Below are 18629 nucleotides of genomic sequence, written 5' to 3'. Positions count from 1 at the left end.
GAAAAGAAAAAGGAGGATGGGAGGGGGCGGGAGGGTTTATATAGACCTGCGGCTGGCGGGCGGACCGTGCGCTTTAGTCAGCGCGAAGCGAGGCCGAAGTCATTGCGGCGACGGTCGTGGAAGGGTCGCTGTGCTTCCGTTTGTAGTGCGAGGTGAAGGCGGGTTGTTGTTGGCTGGCGGTCAGAACGGGAAGGGGCGCCTCTCCCTCTCACTCACACCCACACTGCGGTACCGAATAGGCGGGGAAACCGTCGGGAAGCCTTAGAGTATAGTGCTGAAGGTAAGTGCAGTTGCAATGAAGGGCTGCTCATGACAGACAGGACGAGGGAGGCTTAGGGAGGTCCGTACGGCTTCAGATACGCCAAAGTTGCTGTCATTGGAAGACGATAGCTTGGGGAAAGCTAAGGACTCTAGGTAACAAGAAGATAGATCGTACGATATGCATCTGCAAGCGGGGACTATGATTCACCCAAGGCCTCTTATGCTGCTCTCCGAATCCTGCCATCAGGTCTGTGTCCTTTGCTAGCTCTTTCCTATCGTCGGTGAATGCTTTGCCTCCAGAATGGTCTCTGTCCTGTTGGCCCTCTTCTCGTAAAGCAAACTACTTGGGTTCGTCCTGAAGAGTCGGCGTGAAGTCGCTGGACACATGTATTGGTTGCCCGCAAAGTAGCTTTATGCGCAGGGCTGTCTCTTCGTTACCCTGCCACATCCTCGTAACGCATCCAGCGCAGGCGTTAATGCTGAATCGCCAAAAAGACAGCTTCCGTCCAGTGTAGTCCTAGAATATGCATAGTGAGATGGAGTGAAGTTAGGAGAGACTGGCCTGTGCGCAGTCGCGTTGCCGGACGAACCATGCACTAGCGCCCATGACGTCTAAACAACAAATCGAGCTCCTCCACAGCACAAGCCCGCGAGGCGCGCATCCTCAAGTTCTGCGCAACCCCCGTCGCTCTCTTAATCTTTTCGTTACCTCCAGTTTCCGACAAGTCACGATGGCGCCGACCAAGCTGACCGACCGCGCTCCGCCGACCGTCGTTCCCAACGGCGCCCCGCCGCTGAGAGCTTCCAGGCTGCCAGCGCACCTCCGCTTGCCCATCCTCCTCGTGCTCAACCTGGGCCTGCAATCCGTTCTGTGGACTTTTACAAACAATCTGCTTGGAAATGAGCTCGGAGCAGTCAGCAAGAAGCCGGGCGAGAACGACCTGGTCACGCCCGCGGCGCGTCTCGGGTACAAGATGCTCGTCATCTGGCTGGGTTGGCGACTGAAGTATGATTGTACGACCGCCGCCGAAGCTTCACAAGGCTGCGTTCTGCTAACACAAGCTCTGCAGTCTTCGATATCGGGGCGCTCACGGCCATCACGAACGCGCCTTTCGCCTACCTCCTCATGACCTACTACCAGATAACTCCGCTTACGGCCTCTGCACTCGTAGCCAACGAGGTTCTCTCCATCGCAATCCCGACGTACCTCCTGCGCCCGGTCTCGGCCGTCCACAACCCGAATGCGCCGCTGCGAAACCGCTACCTGCTCAACAGCTTCCAGGTCCAGCTCTCCAACAACCTGCTAGCGATCGGCGTGTACGTCGTGGTCATGTTCTGCGCTCTCAAGACCAGCCAGCTGAACCTCTTCCTGATCACACACTTCGATCTCCCCACACTTGAAGACGCACATAGGGAAACGCCTTTCATGCTAATCGCTAAGGTTGCAATTGCAGCATATGCCACCCGGGCCTTCCTTCTCGACCCTTCAATTGGCGCACAGCCCGCTTCCGGTGATGCGACGCCCATTGAAGCCTTCGATCCCGCCACCGCTACTCTTCCGCAGACCGTAAAGCACAATTTCTGGTTCTTCAGCAGGCGCACGAGGACGCTCATCCAGCAGACGGCTATTCTGAGCGTGTTCCTCTCTGCGAATACAGTGCAGCGCTGTCTATCCCTTCGCGGTGCGGACTCTCTTGGCGCAGCGGGGTATGCGGGCGTCTGGGTTCTGGCAAATGTCATATGCGCGGCATGGTGGGTCTGGGTCGGTGACGCCGAAGCATGAAGAGAGATTGAACGCAAGCACAGGAAGGAGCTCGTACGATTTCCGCTTGTGGAACATCGAAGGAGTGGGAGTGCGGGGTGGTCTCGTCTAGGATGTGAGCGGACGGCTTTCTCCGGGATTTCTTCAAACGCAAGTTCAGGAGTCTCATTGGATCATGGAAACGGATTGTGATATTGGGTCACCTTGTTGGATTAGATACCAAATTTCATTGCCACTTACGGCCTCCTCTTTGGAGAGAAGATTGGTCCTGTTTCTCCACATCGACGTTGTGCCCCGGTAAGCTTATCCAGATGCGTACGCTGATTCACATGCCCGCAGGCCTACTATATGAAAACTGTCGTATTTTATCAATCACCTCACCGAGCTAGGTGGTCAGTGCACCAACATCGGTGACACAAGAAATACACAATCTTCGTACTCATACGTAACATGCGGATACTACGAGGGCTCCAGAGCCCTCATAAAGCCTCGGAAACACTAACGCACCCAGTTCTCGTACTTCTGGTAGCTTCGACAGGCCTTGCGAAATGGCAGCGACCCGCATCATCGAGCTCGCCAGATCCATCCTCGAGAATGCCTCCACGATCGATGCCACCTTGGAATCTCAAGGCCTCCCCACACCCACCTTTGAGCCCAGCGTATCAGTCCTCTTCCCGCCAGGCGTAACTTCAGCAAGAGACACTGTTCTTGATGCCACGCAAGAACTCCATGACCTCCTCCTCGCGCCTATGAATCTTATCCAGCGCAAAGCCAGCGCAAGGTCCCCATCCACCACGGAGACACACTACGCTTACCACACTATAGCACAACAAGATGGCCAGCATGAAAGCCATCTCCCGATACAGCATCGCGGCCTGCCTGGAGCCCGGGGAGACAAAGACGTACAAAGAGTTGGCCGACACTTGCGGGCTCGCTGAGCGACCGCTGAAGCATCTGCTCCGCCATGCGATGACGATGAGGATCTTCGCCGAGCCGGAGAAAGGGAAAGTGGCGCATACGGCCGTGTCGGCACTCATGCGCGATCAGAACTGCGCCGCGTGGTTGCAGTATGGGACCGAGGATCTGTGGCCGGCTAGTGTGAAGGTATGCATGCTGCCAAATCGGGTTCCAAAACGGTATTGACCCTGCCATAGCTGGTAGACGCGTTGGGACTGTGGCCGGGATCGGAGGAGCCGCAGCACACGGGCTGGAACATCGCCCATGGCGTTGAGGGGCCGTTATACCAAAGGTTTGCAGCGGATACCAAGCTCGCGTCGCGCTTCGGCGCCTCAATGACGTCTATGATCTCTGATAATCCCGCGTTCGACCCTGTTCACTTGCACCGCAGCCATGACTGGGCATCGCTTGGAAGCGGGTTGGTCGTCGACGTGGGCGGGTCGCACGGCGCTTTAGCCATCAGTCTCGCGACCGCGTTCCCCAATCTCCGCTTCATCTCGCAGGACCTGGCCAGCTCAATTGATGGCGCGCCACAGGTTCCGAAAGGAGTGGCAGGCAGAGTCCTGTTGATGCCGCATGACTTCTTCACGCCCCAACCAGTGCAGGCAGATGCGTACATATTCCGGTGGATTTTCCACAACTGGTCCGATAAGTATGCGGCTATGATTCTGAAAGCGTTGGTTCCGTCCTTGAAGGCTGGGGCGAGGATACTGGTACAGGACGGGTGTCTGCCTGATCCGGGCGTGCTTCCTAGTTGGAGGGAGACGGATCTCAGGTAAGCTCTTCCGTGTCGACAAAGCGGTTCGTGGCGTCTGAATGGACCGCAGGGACATGGACCTTCTCATGGGTACTTACTTTAACGCTTGGGAACGAGACGCGGACGAGTGGAGAGAGCTCTTCATGAAGGCGGACTCGAGGTTTGAGTTCATTGGCATCACCCGGCCTCTTGGATCTGCGCTGGCGTTGGTCGAAGCACGCTGGGGCGGAGAAGGCTAGAATGAAGGGGAATTGAAGGCTACTTGAACCTGTAGTTATGAACGAAATCCTTGGTAGGTCTTGCTTGGGGCGGCTCGATCAGCTATGCCTCGAGCCCTTGTGGTGGACTTTCTGGCTGCTCTCCAGCTCTCGTACGCGCGCTCGGTAAAGATCATTTATCGTCTCTAACTCCGATACACGTGTCTTTAATGCTGAGTTTTGAGCGAGTAGCGTGTCATACGGCAACGGCGGTTCAAGAGCTGTGGGGATCCTCGAGGGGTTCGCGTTGTTCGTAGCCCCAGTGGGCGTGCGCTGTGGCACTGCTATGTAGCGAGGAGATGAGGAGTCTGGCATGTGCTGGGGCATGCCTTCGTGCGGCGAGGCCAACGGTGCTTGTTGGATGTGTCCATGGACCTTTGGCAATCGGGGAATGAACGGGCGAGGTACGCCAATCCTTGAGCACGGATTTGGAAGGTAGAACCGATTGACGGTCTTTGATCGCGAGGAACTTCTCCGCATTCTGGGTGCCTGAGGGGTTTGTAGTATCTCGCGAAATAGTGTAAGACATGTACAGCGCCGGTTCCTGGTTTCGTGCTCCGGCTGTACCGTCCTAGCTTGAGGTTAGCGCAATGCAATGGGGATTAAGGAGTGCAATCACGAACCTTCGATTTTTTATCTTTCTCCCCATGCGTGTCAGAAGTAGACCACTCGTTATCGGACTCAGAAGTTGATTCATCAGACGAGCCGCCTAGGACGAATTTTGGTCGCCGTTTACGCTGGAATACCGGAGGTGAATCGATCCAAGAATGGGCGCTGTTGGGGGTATTATCCCACTCATTCCGAATATTCTGTTGATGCTCAGGTTGCATACTGAAATCGGCACTTTGAGCAACCTGGCCGAAGAGCACGCCCGACGGCTGGGACTTAGGGTGGAAAATTTCGTCCTGGTTTAGAACGCCGCTATCATGTTGGTATTGCAAGTGAGGAGGCGTGGCGAGCGAGTCATATAACTGCCCCAAAGGTTGCAATGTATCCACAGCGTTAGCGGTCGTCACTGCTGGTCGGTTCCAGCGATAATCTGCTGCATGCAGGGAACTCGGGTTGTATTCCGGTGAATTTGGTGCGTAAACCAGCGAGTTCGGCAGATAGAATGGCGGCTTGGAGCCATTGATAGATCCAATTATCTGGCGGCTGCTTTTAGGATCCCCAGAAGGCGGTGAAGAGCCGCGTCGCTTCTTCGTCAAGGCAAGTCTAGGGTTCTTCTGCCGTTCTCGAAGCACTCCAAAATGAACTCTCCCCCCGCGGCCTCGTCTCTGTGGGCCTCTTAGTAGTTCGCGCACTGGCGGTGTTCCATATCTCTTCAAACGCGGTAGGCCACCGGAAGCTATATCCCTTGATGGAAAATCAAATGATGTGAAGGTTTTGGGGGTCCCAGCTACTTCTCCTCTCAGGGATATCGGCGTGTCTGTGGACGTTGCGGTTTCGTGGCCTACAACGCTCACCTCAGGGTAGGCTGCGGTCCTCGTCGCGGACTCAATATCCATAGTAATTTTCGTATTCTGTCGTTGGACGAATATTTCGGTAAATCTTAGATCGCAATGGCGGATTCGGGCGCTATGCCTAAATCATCAGCCTGGAAAAGTCCGTTGCTGCTCCTTGCATCAAACTTGGCTGGATGCCTGGCTGATGTGATTCCGTGCCTGGGGGAAGCTCCCATGTAGACCAGACTGCGAGAAGAGTGGTGGTAGCAGTTGGACAGTATTTGCGTGTTGGGACTGAAGCTGAGGTTAAGGCTGAGGCTGAGCAGCTGGCCACAGGGTCCACCTGGGCAGAGACCCCACGCTAAGCCGAATCTGGTTGCTGGCGCGTCCCCTCACAAACGTACAACTGAGTAGATCCATTGCAGGATGTATTATGCATAAACTCGCCGGTCTTGATGTGATGTCCGGTTGAATGCGCAGTGGGCGGCGGGGGATCGGGATTGCTTTTCGACGCAGAGTAGCTACTCCCTTGGATGGAGTGTACCCATGCATTTTGCAGGAAGAAGAATCCTCCGATCTCTGATTGCAACCAACCTCGACATCTTATGGATCCCCGCGGCGGTTGTAGCATCTTGTGAAATGGTGTAGCGCATATACATAGAACCCTTCGTAGGCGGGAAAGCGCGTGGGACAGTGGGTGGGTTAACAGTCGTAGAGCTGGAGGATGCATACAGTATTGGCTGTTGTATCTTAGAGTGGTCAGACATGCCCGTAATGACCGCGCCGGAGCCATGGGAGGTGCGCAGGTGCTGGGAGAGATTGTCGCTGCGGGCAAACTTCATGCCGCAATCAGAGCACTCGAAGTGGTTCTCACGCGTGTGTAGAGAGCGGTAGTGGAGCTTAAGGTGCTCCTGGCGGCGGAAGCGGCGGTTGCAGAGGTTGCAGACGAATGAGGATAATTTGCTTCCCGAATCTGGTAAAGGCGGGCCTAGTATGGAGTCGACTCGAGAATTGCTAGGGATAATGTCGTCCTCGGAGGAGCTATCCGAATCGTCACTTGGAATATTAGCCGCAGCATCGAACAATGCTTGTCCGAGGCCGACGGGGCCCTGGCCACCCAGGAGTGGTGGTGAAGAAGTAGGCCTTGATGTTTGTTGACGGTGGGGGACGGCGACGACGGCGACGTGGGACGTGTGGAGAGGTGCGCGAGGGTTCAGTGTTGGGGCATGAAACCTTGTCTGAACAAGGCCATCGGAATGACGGGAAGCCGCCGCGTGGAAGGCCGGCCTGCACTCCTCGCAAAAGTACTCTTCAGGGCTCGAAGCTACGCCTGTAATTCCAACGCACCTGTCGTGCTGCCACACCTTACAAATGTCGCACTGGATATACAGGGCGTCTGGTTCGATAGTATAAGGATCAGAATCCGTTCAAAGGATACGTGCGATTATGATTAGGCTTACTGGCATCTGCTTCTCCCGGAAACTCCTGCAAGCCACACACGCATCGTATGACCTCATCCTCATCCTCCTCATCTTTGTCCCTGTCTTCGTCTATGTCGACGACGGGCTCAGAAAATACAGGTCGATATCTACGAGCAGCATCACAAGGTGGCGAAGATGCCCGTCGCTTCCCCAAAGCTAGCCCAGGATCGACACTGTCTTTGGCTCGTCCTCCAAGAAGCTCAAGATGAATGGCATTTTTGGAGCTTTGAGACAGGCCTGATAAAGAACTCAAGGATTTCCCTGCAGGCAGTATTTCGTCTCTCTTGGATAGCTGTGCGTCTCTGGGAGACCAACGCACCCTGCCCCCTGAGAAATGAACGCGTATCCCATTCTGAAGAATTGGCGAGTTCCAATCGGCTAAGGCGCCGATCTGAGACTTCGCCGTCATCATGGATGCACGTTCGGAACACCCTGCTCTTCTGTCGTCCTATCCCCCTAGACTTGGCCTCAGTCAGCAGCTCAAGGTGTCGAGCCTGGTGTCCTAGGTCGGTACGGCTGGGAAGAAGTCCGTTGTGGTCACGCTCGTGCAGTTCACTGAATTTCTGGCAAATCGATGTGGTAAGAGAAGAGTACTTCAACAGCTGTGACGGCATCAAGCGTGGTGCTGAGGGAGTGAGGCTGAGCAGGGCGCCTGCCCAGGTGAACCGTGTCATGCTAAACCATTCCTGGCTAACGAAACGCTAACCATAATAGGACACTAAGAACTCCGCGGACAATCTTCACAATGCTATTCGTAATCCTAGTCTCTCCGCATCTGTAAAGCCGCTCATCAATGCTTTGGTAGATGAATATGTTGTGGCATCTTAATACCATCCGCTACACTCGATGCTCTCTCATTGTCCTAGGGGAGAGGACTCCGCTATCTGCAAAACGCCTTTTCTTCCGCCGTCCAGGTCGAATCCCGCCCCTATTTTCCACGGAAGTTTTGGTAGACAGTAGATTCATATATTTACAAAGGAAGCAAAGGAATTAGCTACATCGACGTAGACGAGGGAAGAAGGAACTAAGGGTATTTTAAATTAGAGTACTCCACCGAATTATTCTAGACCCCGAACTGTCTGGCTTAATGATCGCCCTTTGAGCAGAACCCAGGCCTATATTTCGCCCCTCATAGAACAAGCTTCGTATTGCCGTTGACGTAGGTTTGCTCCATGTAAATATCTAGGCTGACGGCTAGGCTAGCTAGCCCATGCATGAGCTCTGTTCCATCAAGCTACGTAACGGTCCTAAATTTCGATTCGAACCGATTACGCTCAGTGCTTCTCCGCTTGTGCTCTTGGACTTTGCAGGGATGACTGTCGTACGATCTTTGACCGCAAGCAATCTTCGTCTGTTCTGGAACTCTGTGTTTGTAGTATCCTGGGAGATGGTGTAGTGTCTATACAAGCAGGACGGCCCTCTATCAGCTAGGTGGAAAGGCTTCTTCAGCGCAAAAGCAGGCTGCAGTATGTTGCCTCTGGCTTCGGGTAGCGCTCCTTGCGATATAGTATGAGGAGAGGGAGGGGTTTCTGATTGATGATTCAACTTGTGTTTCGATCTGAGAAGACGCATCAGTGACTATCCCTCTGCCAGCGGCGCTAACTATACCTTCGGATGAGGTCATCGGCATCCTCATCGCGATGCATCCGAGCGACGTGTTGTTTAAAGTTGTCCAACCTTGGCCAGATCCTGCCCTTCGCCTTACACGCCTTACAATTCTCCGACGCGCATTGGCATTTATCGTCACTCAACCTGATCCGGTGCACACTCTTCTTGTGCCGCAAGAGGTTACTTGGAGTCAGAAACCCATTCTGGCGTCGGCAACCGGGAGTATCGCAATGGAGCACCCCGTAGACGCTACCTTTAGAGATACCGTTCGGCCCTCCCGTCTGGATGTGGGAGTCCCACGCGTTCTATGTTGATTAGCGGATAATGAATCATCGTGCGATTCGAATGGTACTCACCCAGTCCATGCCCGTGAATGGGGAAGCCTCTGCCGTTGCTAGGCGATTAGGCATCGGCAGCGGTGTCTCGAGCTTCTCATGCCATGATTCAGTGTTGCGCAGACCAGGAGAGCTACCTAGGCACTGCACTCTTAGAGGATTGCCGATCAGCAAGTTGCTAGAGCCCCGCGAACTGTTGATCGGTCCAATGATCCGAGCTCTGGTTAATCCAAATCCGGGGATGAGATTCTCAATTAAATCCTCCTGTTTTAGTGGTAGTATGGGCTTCAATGGGCTGCGTGAACCGTCAAGTTGAGCCTGATGTTCGGGTTTCTTAGACTCGACTTTAACGACTTTGCGAAATTTCGTCCTGTTTTCGAGAGCGAGGCTTGAAGCCGGCAAGTCCCCGCGACGCCTCCACAATATCGATAAAGCTAGAATAGGGTTTAAACTGCCCCTTTGGTGTCGCTGAAGATCGCTCGGGGCGACATTTGCTCCACGGCCTTGAGACTGTAAGCCCCTGGGGATACCGCTCGATAACCTGGCCTCTTTGAGCATAAATCCTCCTCCAAGATGACTTGAAGCTTTGAGGTCTTGTCTCTCTTCCGCTTCACTCATCTCGTGCCCGCTCCAAGCCGTACTTCTGGTTCGATACGTCGAGTGTTCGTCTTTGCCAAAAGAAGAATCCCACGAGAAACTTTTCCGCGTAGAACCATTCATCCCTAATTGCCTGAGCTGTGGGAGCGGCCGGTGCGCCGGCGGACTTGGTGTCGTATTGTAATTAGGCTAGATCTGAGTGTTGTATCGGGCTGAGGTGTAGGTAACTTATCCAAGTACCTAGGTAAAAACGCCAGCTCTGGCGTCACCGCTACTCCGCTATTCGGTATTTTTAGTGACGATGGCTAGGATGAGAAGTGTTGAGGCCAAAGTTTGAAGGTTCTGTCTCGATATTGAGGCTGTGGGCTGAAGGCGCCAGCAAAGCACGCTAACCCATTCCTGGCCGTTTTCGCCCTAACCTCAACAGGAGACACTACTGCCTTCAGATATGCTCTCTCCACCATCTATTTCGAGCCAAATGCCATCCTGTCAAAAAGACATAGTACATAGACCCCTAGTCATCTATCTACCTCACCTAGAGCCCCTTTGTGGGAAAAAGAGGGTCTGAAGTCGCCCAACAACCACCTGTCTCTCCTTTGCCCCATGCTCGATCGCCCTGTCCGTGCTCTAGTCCGCGCGCCCGTAGTACACCTGGTCTTCGCTGGGAGTATCTTTCTACGGTCTCTAACAGCGCATAACTTTTCTTTCTTCCGCGCCTCTCCCGCCGCCGCCGTTGTGGTGTCTTGAGAGATTGTGTAATGCATATGTATGCAGCCGTTGACCTCGAGTGCGCCGGAAGAGGAAGGGACCTCTACACGAGGTCTACCATCATGTTGATGACGAAGGTACTCTTCCTCAGCAACTCTTCTATTATGAATGTGTTCATGTCGCTTACGGTCGTTTTGGCGGGAAAATGCTTTGCCGCAAACGCTGCAGATGAAGGGACGCTCGTCTGCATGGGTGCGCAAATGAGACCGGAGGTTGTAGGCGCGGGTGAACCGCTTAGGACAGAGAGTGCACTGGAAAGTTGCAGGATGCTTTTGCGTGCGCTTGGCTTTTGGTAGTACATCCCCTGATCCGTTGGATTTCGCCTTTGGCGGCTCCATCGTGGTCCCGATTTGGGCTTGGATTGAGTCGAACGCAATCTCAGCCGCAGAGGTGGGAACGCGGCCGGGGCCAAAACCGTGGACAGTGCTGAAGCCTGATGCAGCTGAAGAATGCACGCCGCCGCTACTCAAGGCGGTTGGAACTGTTGGGGTGGATGATTCGAGGACCAAGGGGCCGGTTGTCCGGAGCTTTTCCAAGCCAAACGCACGTGCAGCATTTACAGACGGCGAATACATGTGTCGCTTCCCCAAGGTCAGGGCCGGAGCAGGGTTGAATTCTTGTTTCGGTTCCGGTCGAAGGACTCCCAGGTCTGGTTTGCGTGCTCCGGCCCAGCCGAGTTGTGACAGCTCGCGCTCAGGTCTCCTTCCCAGATGACTTAAGCCCTCAGGAGATAGCTGGCTTTTAGTTGTAAGCGTGGGAGTGCCATTGGCGCGGTGCCAAGGACTTGACGGCGGTAGCTGGAGGAGTGACATGTGTGCTGATGACTGAACCCGGTTCTGCCGTAAAGGTGTATCCGTATGCCTGTTGCGCGACTAGAGGCGGTGGATTCGACTTTTCTATTGTTATTCTTCAGTTATTTCATATGTGGTGTTCAGCTCATGAGGTGTCTAACGTGGCTGAGCAGCTGAGGTGGCGAAAAAGGGTTGCGCTAAACCCACCCTAATTAGCCTGGCGCTTTATCCTGAAGAAGAGGTCACAACCCTTAGCCCAGAGGTCCATCTACGTTCAGCAACGCTACTGGTGATATGTGAGCAGTGATAGCTTGTTGATACTATTGGCAAGATCCCGTTAAAGAATCCCTCACAGATCTTTCTATGAAGAGTGGGAAGGACAATCTGTCTCGGTTCGTCATGCTGTGGTCAGGGACAAAGACGTCCCTGAGTGGATTAGTACGAATGTTACGGTATCTTTAGTCTGTCTAGGATAGGCGTAACTGCAACGACACATTTGCCGCATTCCTAACCCTTGCCAGAACAAGTATTTTACCATCTTCGACCGCGAGCAATATCTTTTTGTGGCCTGCAGTTCGTCGTCATTGAAGTGTCTTACCGGATTCAAATGACAGCTGCCGCTGTTGGGATCTAGGCTTACTATGAGCCTGCCGAGAACGCTGAGTGCAAGGCAACCCAAGTCTTCCCTTGACTTTGCGATGGCAGGAAGTCCTCTGTGCTACTGTAAATATGCTTTCTAGGCAGAATATTGCTCCATCGGAATCATATCAACCGCTAGCTAGCGTCCTTGAACGACTTCGAAACTGGTAACCGTTGTCTGTGCCGGCGCGTGGACAGAGCCTCTTGCGGTAGGGAATTCTCTGGATCTAAGGGCTCGCCGTACAAGTAAGTAAGATTGGCTTGTCTATTATACACACCTGCGAGGGCCTCTAGCGTAGCTGTTGCGCACGTCGTTCTATCCGGAGAATTCCGCACCGTGAGAGCGAACTTCCCTTGCTTCGGTGTAGAACCATCAGAAGCGGAGCGAGGGCATCCGATACCGATGCTTCGGCATCGCAGTGACCGAAGCCCTACTCATAGATCCGATCTCCGAATTCTCTGGGCATCCTGAACAACCGGGACTGCTGCTCTATGTACAATAGTTTGGGGGTCAGCTGGTTGCGCCTCAGACGGTGACATGCTGTGCTTCATAGGAATTTCAATCGCCCACAGATTGCACACAGACAAAGAGAGCTGTAGCGATCCTGTTTCCACGCCGTAGCTCTACCTGAAGGACACGGCTCAATCGGGAGCCAGAAGGGCAAAAAGGGTGAGCAGACCCGCGGCGCACGAACGTGTTCCGGACGGATGAAAAAGCCAGGCAGGATATGAAATAACAGGCGTAGAGGATACAATCACAGGAAGAAAGATGGACCACGAGATGGGAGAAGAAGAGGAAGGCAGGAGGTGAGGCTCTCATGCCGGCGGCGCTAGGCTGTGATTGGCCGATCCGCACGGACCACTCATAGAGCTCCAGCGAACTTCTCGCGACCAGTCCGCTTGCGCGCTGAACGCTTGACAGCGCTTCCACAAGATAGAAGCTGCCATCTCCTCTCTCGATTCAGCGGAACACTACAATTTTGCGGGTGAATTCTGTCTCGCCGTCGCGCCGTCGCACCTTCTCGCCGCCCGAGCACACCCCACAATGGCGCTCAACGCCTACCTAAACAGTATGTCTCTATTCTTGCCCTTCCCTGCTGCTCCCCTCCTCTCCATCCAATCACTCTAATACCGCCCTCAGAAAAAGTATCCGTCCTCACAATCGACGGCCGTACCATGGTCGGGACCCTCCTTTCCTGTGACGGCAGCATGAATCTCGTCCTCCAAGACGCCATCGAACGCATCATCCGGCCGCGTGAGGAAGAAGTTCCGAGCGAGGAAGTACCCTTGGGCCTTTACATCATAAGAGGGGATAGCGTGGCGGTGTGCGGAAGGGTAGATGAGGAGCTGGATAAGAGTATCAATTGGACGGAAGTGCGGGGTGAGGTTCTGGGGACGACGAAGCATGTGTAGGGTAAAAGAGAAAGACAAGGGCTTGGGAGTATGGTTTGATTCGCGGTATGCTCCGCACGATGAATGCTAGAACGATCGGGAAGGAAGGCTTGGAATTGCTACAATGGATGCCGATATGCAGTTGAAGCTTCCAGAAGGAAGCGCGTATTGGAACATGAGCAGGCGATGATACCCTTTGGACGCTCGAGAATACCCAGAGTATGTCACCTCGATTGAATGGTCAGGGATACTTGGCTGACACTGCAGATCGCAATCAAGTCTTGATTCAGTATGAAGGATATTGATCTGGTAATGAATACTTAGGTATATAATGCCGCAACCAGTCTACGCCGTTTTACTCCGCCCATGCGCCGGTTTCTTTCTTGCTTTTATCGGCTTTGTTAAGCCCTAGTCCTAATTTTGTTGCATCCTGACTTTGGCTCACTGTATCTGCCGCCCCACGCCCTCCTTCGTCCCCACAATCGTCTTATGATCGCTCGGATTCGCCGCAGCCTCATACAAGAAACTAACCGGCTCCTTGTTCAACTTCATAAAGTCGCCCTTGAATGCCAGATAGCTGACCCGCGTCTCGTCCTCCTCTCCCTGGCTCCAGTTATTCTCGAAGAATAGCGCAAGGCTCCGCGTTGTGTTGAAGAACGCGCGTTTGACGGGTATCTCCTGGACTTCGGACGTCTGCGAGATCTCGAGGGTTTGGGTCGGGGGCTTCTCGGACGCGGTCTCGAAGTCCATGGTGTCGACGTTGACGAACACTTTGAGGGTTTTTGGCGAGGCGGACGTGGGCGAGGTGCGGATTAGGATGCTGTGGAGGCGGACTTGTCCTGTGAAGCTGTTTCCTATTAGCGCCGCCTACCGCCTCTCAATCTCACATAACTACTACTCACGGTACTATCATGAGCAGCTGCTCATCGGCAAAGCTCTTCAGCTCCGGGTTCGGCTCTAAGCGCTGCGCCCATGTCTTCTGGCATATTTTCCTGCCCGAGCTCGACTCGTCCTCGTTCAGCGTCTGTAGCTTGCTGAAGTCGATTTGCTCGTAGAGCAGGTTTTGCAGCGCAGGGGTGATGTCGTCGCTGTGATCGTGGACGTGGTTGTGGGCTTCGGCGTGCTCTTCGTCGTGGCCGTGGTGGTGATGGTTGTGCGACATCTTGCTGGAGTATTTGGCGGGGTAGCGGGGTAGCTTTGGAGCTTGCAGAAGTGTCTGTAGAAGGCGCCGCGGAGGCTAAGGTGATTAATGGCAGAGCGGGTTACGGAAGCATGAGGCGAGTTGATGGGAGTTTGTGGTGTCTTCCCTGAGAGTGAGTACTTCCAAGGTTCTGGCGCGTACGAGCGACAAACGTTGCCTAATCGAGCCACCTGCGCATCATTGCCCGCATCGTGAGCACGTGGACAGCCAAGCCAAGTACGCCTATGCAAGTGGAATATCCTGAAGATGCGATTGACCACAGCAATAGCTATCGTGTCCAAATGCAAAACAAAGATGGTATGTCACGCGTGTGCTAATGTGTCTCCTAACACCTCAACGCCCCGCTCTAATGCTTTCTGACTACAAATCCCGAGATGTTATGCCAACATGGGCTGCGCACCCTCCTCAGCAGCGCGTTCCCTCGCTCTCCTTTGTGCCCTTTCCTTCGCTGTTAGTTCCGGCTGTTTAACGGGCGCGTCAGGTAGCGCGACGCCGTTGACTTCGGCTTCGAGGGCTTCGAGCTCGTCTTCTACTTCGTCCTCGTCTTGGTTCGACATCTTGTTCGCGAGGAGGTCGCTGATTTCCTGTTGTGCATTGCCGTCAGTATCAAGTTGGAAAGAAGCGTAGATGAGGACAGTGTCTGCGCACCTGCTGGTAAGCCCGCGCCTCCTCGCTCTCGCCCAGTAACTTCTCTACGTTCTCAATGCCGCCCATTTCCTTATGGATCTCCTTCAGCACAGTGGTCCCCTGTTGTAAGCCGAACAGCACATCCTTCTGCACGAGCGCGAACTCGACATCGCTGGTCAACTGCTCAAGCTGCGCGAGCTGCTGGTCTGTCTTCGCGAGTAGCGATTGCTGGTATTTCTTCCGCCGTAGTGCGAGCTTCGCCTTGTTCGTATCGCCGCGTGCTAAGCACTCTTTCGCGATCTCCTTCTCGCGGTCCGTGAGGACGGTTATGCGCTTCTGGTACTGGTGCAGCTTGTCCCGCTGGTTCTTCATATCTAGAATCGCCCTGATAGCTGTCAGTATACCGAAGGCCTTCAGGTTGGCCAATGCATACTTATCCTGTGCGGAGATTTTCCGCGAACTATTTGAATTGCCCATGTCGTAGCCATGAGGAAGTCTGGCGACGATGCGCGTGCCTTGCTTTAGGATCGGAGGACCTGCATGAATCGCCGCGCCTGGCTCGTGCGCTTATCGATAAGGACATGACGAGGAAATTTCTCGACATTTTTGAGCATCATCTCCACCAAATTATACCGCCCAATCCTTCCCGTCATAGCCGCGCTATTCGACCGGGAACTCGCAGCCGTACGCACCCTAGGAGTACCCTAGCTGCCTGATCTTACTCCCACCATGTCCCGCGGCAGCCGGCCCTCGCTGCAACAAGGCCTCGACCGAGACGTTTACCAGGTCGTGCGAAAATATATTGACGGCAGCAATGAGTCGCCGTTGAAGCTAAAGTCGTACCATGTCTATGATTATATCAAAAACTCCAATTCTAGCTTGAAAAGACGACCAAAAAAACAGCTTGAAGACTCTATTGAGCGAGTTCTGGCGGTGATTCAAGAAGACGAGTCCGGTGAAGACGAAATGGACGAAATTGAAGGGGAATTTGCGAATGGGGAAGATGGGGGCAAGAAGGCCGAGGGGAGGAGTGCGGATTTCATGAATAAGCAGATTGTGAGCGGGTGGACGGGGACGAGTGGGAATGTAACGCCGACTGTGAATGGGGAGAAGAGCAGGAAGAGAGACGGTGAGAAAGTCAAGGGAGAGAGAGAAAGCAAGAAGGCGAAGAGATCGGGGGTTGCAGAGCAGAAGATCGATATCGCACCTCCGCAAGGAGTTGGTTTGCAGGACATTGGAGGTGTTGACAAGGTCAAACAGCAGCTCAAGGACCATCTGGTCATGCCCCTGCTGGCGCCCGAGGAATACGTAAACCGGAAGATCCCCATCCCGCGAGGCATTCTCCTCCACGGACCCCCTGGATGTGGCAAAACGGTCATTAGCAGAGCCTTTGCCGCGGAGCTCGGTGTCCCTTTCATCGAAATTCTTGGTCCTTCGGTGGTCTCCGGAATGTCTGGGGAGTCGGAGAAGCAGATTCGAGAGCATTTTGAGAGGGCTAAAGAGGTGGCACCTTGCCTCATCTTCATCGACGAAATTGACGTAATTGCACCGAAGCGGGACAGCGCTCAGAGCCAAATGGAGAAACGCATCGTCGCACAGCTTCTAATCTCCATGGACGGGCTGGCCATGGAAGGGAATGATGGCAAACCGGTCATCGTTCTCGCAGCGACTAATCGGCCCGATAGCCTGGATCCGGCCCTCAGGAGAGGCGGCCGCTTTGACACGGAAATTAACATGGGCGTACCGAACGAGTCTATGCGGGAGTTGATCCTGAAAGCTCTGACACGACAGCCAGCTCTAGCGGGCGATGTCGATTTCGCCTCCCTCGCGAAGAAAACGGCAGGTTTCGTCGGGGCTGATCTAAAAGATCTGGTCAGCAAAGCGGGTACATGGTCGATGGATCAGTATCGCGAAGCTCTAGAACGGCAAGCTGCGGAAACCGAAACGGAAATGGAAGACGATGAGAAACAGAGCTCAATCAAGCCTTCCGGCGTGGATCGCTCTATTGCACGCCTCATCAAGCGTGCACGCAACAAAGACATGACTCGTCCTGTGGGATTTGAGAATACCGTCATCACAATGCAGGCATTTGAGGCCGTTCTACCTACGATAGTGCCATCGTCTAAGCGAGAGGGTTTTGCAACGGTCCCCGACACAACCTGGAGGGATGTTGGTGCCCTCGCAGGGGTGCGCGATGAGCTTCAGATGGCCATTGTGGAGCCCATCAAGAACCCTCAACGATATAAGGCGGTTGGAATAACTGCACCTGCGGGCGTGCTTTTATGGGGTCCTCCTGGATGCGGCAAGACTCTGCTTGCGAAGGCTGTGGCTGCCGAGTCCAAAGCCAACTTTATCAGCGTCAAGGGGCCTGAGCTGTTGAACAAGGTACGCCAACGTCGCTTTGCACTACCTAGCGTAGATGGTGTAGTCCGCTTTTCCATCTCCCGCTTGATTCTTTTGGCTCGCAGCCAAAAATATACCATATGAACAATAGTTGACATTCCTATACAGTACGTCGGGGAATCCGAACGAGCACTTCGCCAAGTCTTCATGCGCGCCCGCTCCTCCACCCCATGCGTCATATTCTTCGACGAGTTCGACGCCCTTGTCCCAAAGCGCTCTTCCGAACTACACGAAGCATCCGCCCGCGTCGTCAACACTCTCCTCACCGAACTCGACGGCCACAGCGCCCGCGAAGGCATCTATCTGATCGCCGCAACCAACCGCCCCGAAATGATAGACGAAGCCATGCTCCGGCCTGGCCGCCTCGAAACTCTGCTCTATGTCGAGCTGCCCAAGCCTGACGAACGCGTCGATATCCTGAAAGCGCTCATCCGTCAAAGAGGAGGCATTATCAAGGAAGGCCTTGCTGAACTCGCGAGAGCAGACGATTGCAACTATTTCAGTGGTGCAGACTTGGAAAGCTTGTTGCGAAAAGCTGGCCAAAACGCTCTTAGACGACAAGCCGATGTCGTTGAAGAAATCGACGTTCTCACGGCTGCAAAGAACATAAAGCCCAGTGTCGGCGATATCAAAAAGTACGAGAAGCTCCGGGACCGTTTCGAAACAAAACTGTGGTAGTGCCATATCCATAGCCTACTCTATATCGCCCATTTAGGAGGCTCCCAACCCCCTATCGCCTCCCCCGCAACCGCCTACACATCCACGCCCACAGCCCGCAGCTCAAGTCGCAGGCCGGGGACCCAGACAGAGGCGCAGCACGCTCGTGCATGCACTGGTAGCAGTTGTAGCTCTGCTGGTTATCGCGATATCGCTTTTTGTAGCGTCGACATTGATGTCCCATCGCAGGAACTCGCTCTCGCGGCAGGAGGACGGAGCAATACTTCCAGTTGATGAAGCGCTCGTGCGCGCAAGGTCGGAACTTCCAGTAGTATTCTGTACACATTGCTAATGGCGCAATGTACTCCGATGGCGAAGTAGCAGTTGAGGGGAGCCTGACGGTCTTGTCCGGGGCGTTGCTGAGGCGGGCGTTTGGGTGGGTGATTGGATGGTGGTAATGCGCCTGAGCGTGGTTGGACTGCGTTGGGTTGTCTTAGTGCTAGAGAAAGGTAGTAGAGAGCGCGTGATCTTACCGTTTTTCGTTGGGTACTGTGCGCGTGCGTGCGTTTGTGCATTCGTGGTCGGCTTATGTTGAGAGAATGATATGGTGCGCTTGTAGCAAAGGGGGCTGTGCCGCGTGGGGTTGGGAGTGAAGCCATGGATGCGCAATGGTGACGGTAAAGCGTGAACCGTG

At 54.2% G+C, this 18629-nt stretch overlaps 10 protein-coding genes across 10 annotated transcripts; 4 read left to right on the top strand and 6 right to left on the bottom strand.

Annotated features, from left to right (window-relative positions):
• Positions 1–992: 992 nt before the first annotated feature.
• On the top strand, positions 993–2044 carry BU26DRAFT_426609 (uncharacterized protein; the record flags this gene model as incomplete). Its single annotated transcript, XM_033823685.1, has 2 exons — positions 993–1275; positions 1332–2044. The coding sequence occupies 2 exons, from the start codon at positions 993–995 to the stop codon at positions 2042–2044; spliced, it is 996 nt and encodes a 331-aa protein (XP_033683984.1).
• Positions 2045–2571: 527 nt separating this feature from the next.
• Positions 2572–3976, top strand: BU26DRAFT_530988 (sterigmatocystin 8-O-methyltransferase; the record flags this gene model as incomplete). The annotated part of the gene is made up of 4 exons (XM_033830993.1): positions 2572–2804; positions 2866–3127; positions 3178–3755; positions 3808–3976. The coding sequence occupies 4 exons, from the start codon at positions 2572–2574 to the stop codon at positions 3974–3976; spliced, it is 1242 nt and encodes a 413-aa protein (XP_033683983.1).
• A 232-nt stretch (positions 3977–4208) lies between these two features.
• On the bottom strand, positions 4209–7591 carry BU26DRAFT_505090 (uncharacterized protein; the record flags this gene model as incomplete). Its single annotated transcript, XM_033826826.1, has 6 exons — positions 4209–4565; positions 4618–5569; positions 5841–5939; positions 6031–6832; positions 6897–7178; positions 7237–7591. The coding sequence occupies 6 exons, from the start codon at positions 7589–7591 to the stop codon at positions 4209–4211; spliced, it is 2847 nt and encodes a 948-aa protein (XP_033683982.1).
• Positions 7592–8120: 529 nt separating this feature from the next.
• Positions 8121–9478, bottom strand: BU26DRAFT_505089 (uncharacterized protein; the record flags this gene model as incomplete). Its single annotated transcript, XM_033826825.1, has 3 exons — positions 8121–8475; positions 8526–8830; positions 8882–9478. The coding sequence occupies 3 exons, from the start codon at positions 9476–9478 to the stop codon at positions 8121–8123; spliced, it is 1257 nt and encodes a 418-aa protein (XP_033683981.1).
• Positions 9479–9975: 497 nt separating this feature from the next.
• BU26DRAFT_505088 (uncharacterized protein) lies at positions 9976–11037 on the bottom strand (the record flags this gene model as incomplete). The annotated part of the gene is made up of 1 exon (XM_033826824.1): positions 9976–11037. The coding sequence occupies one exon, from the start codon at positions 11035–11037 to the stop codon at positions 9976–9978; it is 1062 nt and encodes a 353-aa protein (XP_033683980.1).
• Positions 11038–12700: 1663 nt separating this feature from the next.
• On the top strand, positions 12701–13068 carry BU26DRAFT_564662 (Sm-like ribonucleoprotein; the record flags this gene model as incomplete). The annotated part of the gene is made up of 2 exons (XM_033833300.1): positions 12701–12725; positions 12797–13068. The coding sequence occupies 2 exons, from the start codon at positions 12701–12703 to the stop codon at positions 13066–13068; spliced, it is 297 nt and encodes a 98-aa protein (XP_033683979.1).
• A 272-nt stretch (positions 13069–13340) lies between these two features.
• Positions 13341–14375, bottom strand: BU26DRAFT_456766 (DUF1000-domain-containing protein). The gene is made up of 2 exons (XM_033824925.1): positions 13950–14375; positions 13341–13894 (listed from the first exon to the last, which is right to left on the bottom strand). The coding sequence occupies exons 1-2, from the start codon at positions 14207–14209 to the stop codon at positions 13489–13491; spliced, it is 666 nt and encodes a 221-aa protein (XP_033683978.1). The 5' UTR covers positions 14210–14375; the 3' UTR covers positions 13341–13488.
• A 17-nt stretch (positions 14376–14392) lies between these two features.
• BU26DRAFT_456763 (Snf7-domain-containing protein) lies at positions 14393–15380 on the bottom strand. The gene is made up of 3 exons (XM_033824924.1): positions 15309–15380; positions 14897–15260; positions 14393–14832 (listed from the first exon to the last, which is right to left on the bottom strand). The coding sequence occupies exons 1-3, from the start codon at positions 15350–15352 to the stop codon at positions 14626–14628; spliced, it is 615 nt and encodes a 204-aa protein (XP_033683977.1). The 5' UTR covers positions 15353–15380; the 3' UTR covers positions 14393–14625.
• Positions 15381–15604: 224 nt separating this feature from the next.
• Positions 15605–17956, top strand: BU26DRAFT_564659 (ribosome biogenesis ATPase RIX7; the record flags this gene model as incomplete). The annotated part of the gene is made up of 2 exons (XM_033833299.1): positions 15605–17260; positions 17387–17956. The coding sequence occupies 2 exons, from the start codon at positions 15605–15607 to the stop codon at positions 17954–17956; spliced, it is 2226 nt and encodes a 741-aa protein (XP_033683976.1).
• A 52-nt stretch (positions 17957–18008) lies between these two features.
• On the bottom strand, positions 18009–18281 carry BU26DRAFT_427158 (uncharacterized protein; the record flags this gene model as incomplete). The annotated part of the gene is made up of 1 exon (XM_033823718.1): positions 18009–18281. One exon carries the CDS (start codon positions 18279–18281, stop codon positions 18009–18011), a length of 273 nt encoding a protein of 90 aa, XP_033683975.1.
• Between the last annotated feature and the right edge of the window lie 348 nt (positions 18282–18629).

The sequence above is a fragment of the Trematosphaeria pertusa genome (genome assembly GCF_010094035.1).
Source record: "Trematosphaeria pertusa strain CBS 122368 unplaced genomic scaffold BU26scaffold_7, whole genome shotgun sequence".
In the NCBI taxonomy this organism is placed as follows: Eukaryota; Fungi; Ascomycota; class Dothideomycetes; order Pleosporales; family Trematosphaeriaceae; genus Trematosphaeria; species Trematosphaeria pertusa.
This window is presented reverse-complemented; position numbering and strand designations above follow the sequence as displayed.

Coding starts and splice junctions, on each gene's coding strand:
- BU26DRAFT_456766 (XM_033824925.1), bottom strand. CDS start 14,209: ATGTCGCACAACCATCACCACCACGGCCACGACGAAGAGCACGCCGAA. Junction 13,895..13,949: donor CAGCTGCTCATGATAGTACC/GTGAGTAGTAGT, acceptor AATAGGAAACAG/CTTCACAGGACAAGTCCGCC.
- BU26DRAFT_456763 (XM_033824924.1), bottom strand. CDS start 15,352: ATGGGCAATTCAAATAGTTCGCGGAAAATCTCCGCACAGGATAA. Junction 15,261..15,308: donor AAAATCTCCGCACAGGATAA/GTATGCATTGGC, acceptor GACAGCTATCAG/GGCGATTCTAGATATGAAGA. Junction 14,833..14,896: donor AGGCGCGGGCTTACCAGCAG/GTGCGCAGACAC, acceptor AATGCACAACAG/GAAATCAGCGACCTCCTCGC.